The sequence below is a fragment of the Oreochromis niloticus genome, linkage group LG18, assembly GCF_001858045.2.
Source record: "Oreochromis niloticus isolate F11D_XX linkage group LG18, O_niloticus_UMD_NMBU, whole genome shotgun sequence".
NCBI classification, from domain to species: Eukaryota; Metazoa; Chordata; class Actinopteri; order Cichliformes; family Cichlidae; genus Oreochromis; species Oreochromis niloticus.
The window spans coordinates 18,507,841-18,513,840 of NC_031982.2; the positions used below are offsets into that span (position 1 = coordinate 18,507,841).

General features: G+C 43.4%; 2 protein-coding genes across 4 annotated transcripts in view; one reads left to right on the top strand and one right to left on the bottom strand.

Annotated features, from left to right (window-relative positions):
• spidr (scaffold protein involved in DNA repair) overlaps positions 1-3,595 on the top strand; it is a 43,300-nt gene extending 39,705 nt beyond the window's left edge. For all 3 annotated transcript variants that reach the window (XM_003438107.5, XM_005476411.4, XM_025900098.1), the window contains 3 exons: positions 68-182; positions 2,695-2,751; positions 3,243-3,595. In XM_003438107.5, coding sequence (XP_003438155.2) covers positions 68-182; positions 2,695-2,751; positions 3,243-3,362 — 292 coding nt within the window. In that variant the 3' untranslated portion in view covers positions 3,363-3,595. The remainder of the gene's footprint in view (positions 1-67; positions 183-2,694; positions 2,752-3,242) is intronic.
• Positions 3,596-3,850: 255 nt separating this feature from the next.
• Positions 3,851-5,326, bottom strand: cebpd (CCAAT enhancer binding protein delta). Its single transcript, XM_003438106.5, has one exon. It carries the CDS (start codon positions 5,065-5,067, stop codon positions 4,186-4,188), a length of 882 nt encoding a protein of 293 aa, XP_003438154.1. The 5' UTR covers positions 5,068-5,326; the 3' UTR covers positions 3,851-4,185.
• Positions 5,327-6,000: the final 674 nt, after the last annotated feature.

Genomic DNA, 6,000 nt, shown 5'->3' on the forward strand with positions numbered 1-6,000 from the left:
TTAGCAAACTAGCTTCATGTTTGTCATCCTGGCAGAAGTATCACATTATATTTGTGTTTTTCTGCAGTCAGAAGTTCCACTGTGTTTCTTGTAAGTCTGCCGTGGATAAGCCGCACACAAAGATCCAGCTGGAAGTCTTCCTGACTTCTTCTTCATTAAGTAACTGCACCATGAAGGTGAAGGTGAGAACAGCATTGCAGGCTTTCAAAAATTCAAGTGTTTCAGGGCTGTACTTAAGAGAATAGTGTAATATTTAAAAAATATATTGGTTATTACTACTTCACATATTATGTTTCTGTGATGGTTAATCAACACAGCCTGATTAATTTTTTGACTTCTCAGAAAAGTCCACTGTGCCGGCTCCAAGTTTCTGACAGATTTCCAAAAACACTGGCGTTTTCTTGTTTTTGTGACAGGTGGTCTAATGAATTTGTTAAGCACTGTACTTCTTTGCCCCGTTCGATAAGAAGATCACTACCACTCATGCATGACAGAACAACCTGAAGACAGTTAGCTTAGCATCAGCCTGGCTCTGAACTAATGCTACAGTCACACAAGGGAAAACAGTGATAGGTGTGCAAGCACTCGCAGTCAGTTGCCTTCTTCTTCAAAGCAGTTTTTGTTCTTCAAGATGGTAATAAAACAACAATAAGACCGATTCAGTCTGCTGTGAGTTTGCAACTTAATATGATCAAGTTGGCCACTGCATGCACTTTCTTTGTGGTAATATGGCGATTAACCTCAAATGCTTCGATTCAGAGTTCAGCCAGAAGCTCATAACCAACTGCAAAATAATAAAGGTGCGTGGTAATCCTGCCATAAAAGGATATAACGAGAATACAACCAGTTGAGCTCACCAATGCATATTGCAATACCAGCAACCTTTCGACTGTGAGGCGATTGCACAGATGTCCTGGTGGGAGGCAACCTGTCTCAAAACAATCGCATTTTGACTCGCACTGACTGCAGTCACTCCCACACAGTTTGGGGAAGGTTTGCTAATAATTGCTAATAATTATAAACACTGACTGCCAGCATGTTGCAATAAATTTGAGTTGGTGCACATCAATGAACGCAATTTGTCTGCAACTCATCTTCTTTGCAGTTGGGGACTTGACTCAGCTGGTTGCCAACTGGTTGTACTCTGGTTATCTTATTTTATAACAGGTTAACAAGCACTCATGTCATTTTACAGTCAGTTATTTGTAAATATTTAGTACTACTACTTAGTTTTAAGTAGTTAATGTGAGTTTCTGTGCACATAGAGATCAACAGATTTGCATTTTTCAGTTGTTTATCATAGTTAATGATCGTATTACCACAAATGAATTGCATGCAATGGCCAAGGAGTAGTTGGCTGCAACCACTTGAAATCGGTCTACAACAGGAAAAAAAAAAAAGTAATGCAGTCACCAGGCAACCATCAGTTCTCCCTAGTTTCAAGGAGGTTGAGCTGTAAGTGAATCCACTTACCAGGCCACTGATCTTGACAGATTGATGGTGTGTTCAGTCCACACAAACCTGAGATTTGAAAATACAATTCAATATTTTACAGGGAATGATGTGCTACTGTTCTTTTGGGTTGGGACAGTAACTTTCTGGACAATATCTGTCATATAAGGTCTTTTATAAAGAAGAAATTTAGTCCCCCAACAGAAAAGTCCCTCTGTAGCAGTCAGCAGTTGTTGTTGCCCACCATAAGACAGCCACTTCCTCAAATTTTTGTCTGTTATATTGCTTTAATGCTATGAAAGCAACAGAGCTACAACAGCAGTCATATTAAATCTGATACTGAAAGCACTTCCTCATCCGATTGCCAGATTAGAAATTAGAAACATTTATGACCACTTATCGCAGAAACACTTTTTTTTAAAATGTGAAAATTGGTGTCACTTTTTGTCCAAGTCTGCCTAATGACACACGTAAGATTAAAATGGTAATGTAGATATCCTCTTTAGTGACTTCTCTTATTCTCTGAACAGCAGATCATCAGATATAAAGTCTTAATTAGTCTCCTGAACCAGGCCACAAACCGCAGCATTTGTAGCCCAAGCTACTTTGCAATGCCCACCCTTAACGGGACCTTCAAAGTACAGAAAAACTGAGCTACACGTGCACAAAATACAATCAGAAAGGTCCTTTGGACAGAGACGGGTAGCTATTTGCACTGCACAAACAAATGAAAAGTTAATCTAGCCTAGCCTCATATTGACTACACAGGTGTGACAGCGATAAGAAGGTAAATGAGTGGATGTTTTAGGTGCTGAGCTGCTGCTTTAAGCAGAAAAGCCTTTTTTAAAAATTGTGTTTATTAAATAACAGAATTCAGAATAGATCAGGCGTCCGTCCTTGAGGACAGTGGATCATCCCGCGCTGCCTTGGCCTTCTTTTACAGCGAGACTCGTAAAGATAAAAACCACATTCTGCACATTTAAAGGCTGAGCACATCTGCATAAAGATATTTTATTGTGGAAAAGCTGGTGTGTGACTTTGCAATCAGAAAGCTAAGCGAGCCAAACTGATAAAGTTATCAGAGTTGTTCTTATCGAACGGCTGATACGTTAACCCTTGGGAGCTGTCACTAAGCAGAGGGCACAGTGCGCTGGTGTAGCATTGGTTTTGGATTTACTGCACTGAGGTGATGATTAAAAAGTCATTACTGCATCCACGTCTTCTTTTTTTTTTTAAAATCAGCTGCAGCAGAGGACGATCATGACCATCCTGAATGCCGCAGAGCTGGAAGGGGGTGAGGTAGGTGTGCTTATCAAGCTGTTACATAACTCTGAGCTCATCTGAAGAGCGCATTGATCTTTTGTCAATATGTCATGAGTCAGCATTATTTAAGTTTTCTCTGCTGAGTCGAAAAAAACAAAACAAAAAAACGTGCTGTTCATTGATATGTTTGAGGTAATTAGTTTCCAAAATATTGGCACACTGTTTTTCCCGGCCTGATTATCTGTTTTTTGTGTGCATTTTTTGGCTTTTACTAGCCTCAAGAACCCACTGGTGCTGTTGGAGCTATTTTTAACTAAGCAAATGCAGCGTGCGCTTTCAGACTTAGATCACCAGAATTGCTGCTGACCCAGAGTGCAGAGGTCAGGGTGCTTAAGGATGCTTGCATATTCCTGTAAAACTTTTTTTTTTTTTTTGATGTATGGGAGATATAGGAGGGAGCTATTTTAAGTGGTGATTGCTTTCTGAATGCTCAAACACTGCCAAGTGATTTAACCTCGCTGTTTCAGTTCCCAGGATACGATGTGGAGGCCGTGTTGGGAAAAGAGGTGGGCCCCATCCCCGTTTACGTCCGAGTCATCACTAGGAAGCCTGCCCTGTGGATGGGCCTGGAAGAAATCTGCCTCTGAGGCCGTCAGGGCGAGGAACTAATGAGATCAATCCTCAGGCTTCAGCTGGCTCCAAGGATCTGCACGCTGGGCCTCGGTCCGAGCCAGCTTATCCTCCTCCCTCCCTCCCTCTCTCCCTCTGAAGGCCTCCCCTGACAGCTTGAGGCTGTGCTGAAGGGAACGGGCTGTGAAGAGACAAGGTCCTGTTTGTGTTAATGATATGTGATCTAACCAGCCAGGGGTTGACAGCCCAAGGGTAGAGCAGTGGCATGCAGGCTGTCAAAAGGAGCCCACGTGGGTTCATTAACTTCAGATTTCTGGCTTTAAATGTTGTTTTTAAAAAACTTTTTCATCCTTTCTGTGTCTGTGTTTAAGATTAACTCACTTTGTGTCAATAAAAGGCTCATTTTTGCTGACCTTACTTTCTGTTTCCTGTTGCACTTCTTGTGTCAGTTTCCTCAAGCATAAATCATGACATGCAAAGATTACCCACAGACCAGGCAGTTCTGTAATTTTTCCAGCAATGTTTTTATTACAGATTACATAAAAACACACTTTTCAAGGTTTCATACAAACTATATAAAAGATCATGCTCTGGCTCTTATAGAAAGTTTGGAATTATAAAAAAAAAAGTACCATATCAGGTATAACAACACATAAATGCAGTGGTAAAATAATTTAATACAGAGGAAAAATCCCACAAAAATATGGCAGCATCATATTTTCCAGTGCCATTATGGTAAGCTTAATACATCTGGTACAGATGGTAAGAAAAACAAAAAAACACAAGTGTCTGTTGAGGTATGTCTCTTGAAAGTTCAGTTCAAAGCAGTTCCAGAATTTGTCACCGGCTCTCAACACTCGTGGACCCCGCAAAGCTGGAGCTGGGCATCTGCTTGAAGAACTCTCTGAGGCCGGTGAGTTCTCTGGTTAGCTGCTCGATGGTTTTGTGAAGCCTGTCGTTCTCGGCGCTCAGTTCAATCAGCTTCTGCTGCATCTCCATGTTGCGCCTTTTGGCTTTGTCCCTGCTTTTCCTCACTGCAATGTTATTCCTCTCTCGCCTCTGTCGGTACTCCATGCTGAACCTGTCCACCGACTTCTTCCCCTTTTCCCTGCCCAGCTTACGCGGCGAGGATTTGGCCGAGCTGACGGCGGAGACTGGCTCCGGGGTGGTCGGCGGGGTCGGTTGCCCCGTGGGGAGGCTGACGGAGGTCTGCGCGCAGGTCTCGATCTGGGAAGGCAGGGATGAAGACATGTCGCTGTCACTCCAGTCGGACTCTTGCTTGATGGGTGCGCTGAAGGTGCTCTTCCCCAGCGCGCCGTCCGTCTTCCTCTCTGCTGTGTAGGCGTTTGACAGCTGCTGCATGCCGCCGGGCAGACCGGAGCTTTGCATGTTGTAGAATTCCGCCTTCTCCTGCTTTACGGTGTTAAACAGGTCGAGGAAAAGCTCATCGTTGCACAGCTCCAAGTTTGGCACGGCTGTCATGGACTCGATGTACTGGCTGAAGTCGATGGCGCTCTCGTCGTCGTACATGGCGGGGGTGGTGCTCAGCTCCACCATGGTGCCGTCCTCCGCCGGGCCGTCGCTCCTGTTGCCCGGCTTGCAGACCCCCTGCTGCGGGCCCCCCAGCTTGGTGCTCTCGTAAAAGTTAGCAGGCTCCAAGGACCAGCTCATGTTGCATTGTGGAGACACGCAGTGCGAGTCCAGGCTGTATATGTCACACATGAACCCTGCTGACTTGTCCCACGTGGGTTTTAGAGAGAAAATAAACTTTTTTTTCTTTTAGAGATATGCCTCAGGTGTGACAGCTCTGCAGCGCGATAATCCTGCTGCGGCTTCTCTTACTGCTCAGGCGCTTTTCTCCCTTTTTGCGATATTAAAAGACACTTTTTGGCTTTTTATCCCTGGGTGCTGACTGTCAGGCTCCCGTCCCCTTCAACCCTAACACACCTCTTGTCACTTCTCTGAAGCGGCTCTACTTTCGCGCAGTGTTTTGTATCGTCTGCACCAGCTGACGTCACACACGCCGCCCTTTCACGAGCCAGTCAAGTCCAGAAGGCTGTCACGTGGTGCACCTTAACTTCCCATTTGAGGAGCGAGGGGCGTGCTGCTCGTACCACCCACTTCTTACTATGATCGTATGAATGGTGCAGAGTTGTTTACATAGTGAAGGCTCGGCTCTGGCTGTTTGGGACGAGCACTCATTTCACAGCAGGGATAAAAAGTGGCGCAGGAAGTGCTCAGACCATTACTGAAGTATAAGAAGCAAGGAAAATACTCCAGAGCATGTTAAAAAATACTGCAAGTACCCGGACACTGTAATTAAAGTATTTAATGAAAGTAACAATACGTTATATCAATATTAATATCATGTATGATTGGATTCTTAATTGATGCTTTATTTTTATAGTAAAGCTCAGTTTAGCTACTATTTATAATGTTGGGTAGTTTAATAATAGGTAATAACAGTGTAAAAGTGGGAGAAAATTCGCTAAAACAAAAAATCTTACAGATATAAGTCATATTTTTCTCTAGTTAGCTTTAAACGAAGATCATAGACTTTTATAATAGTTCAGATTCATAGTTCAGTTTTTATATCACGTCATTTCTAATGTGGGATTAAGTTTCGATTCTGGGATCAAGTTAACAAAAGGTGCT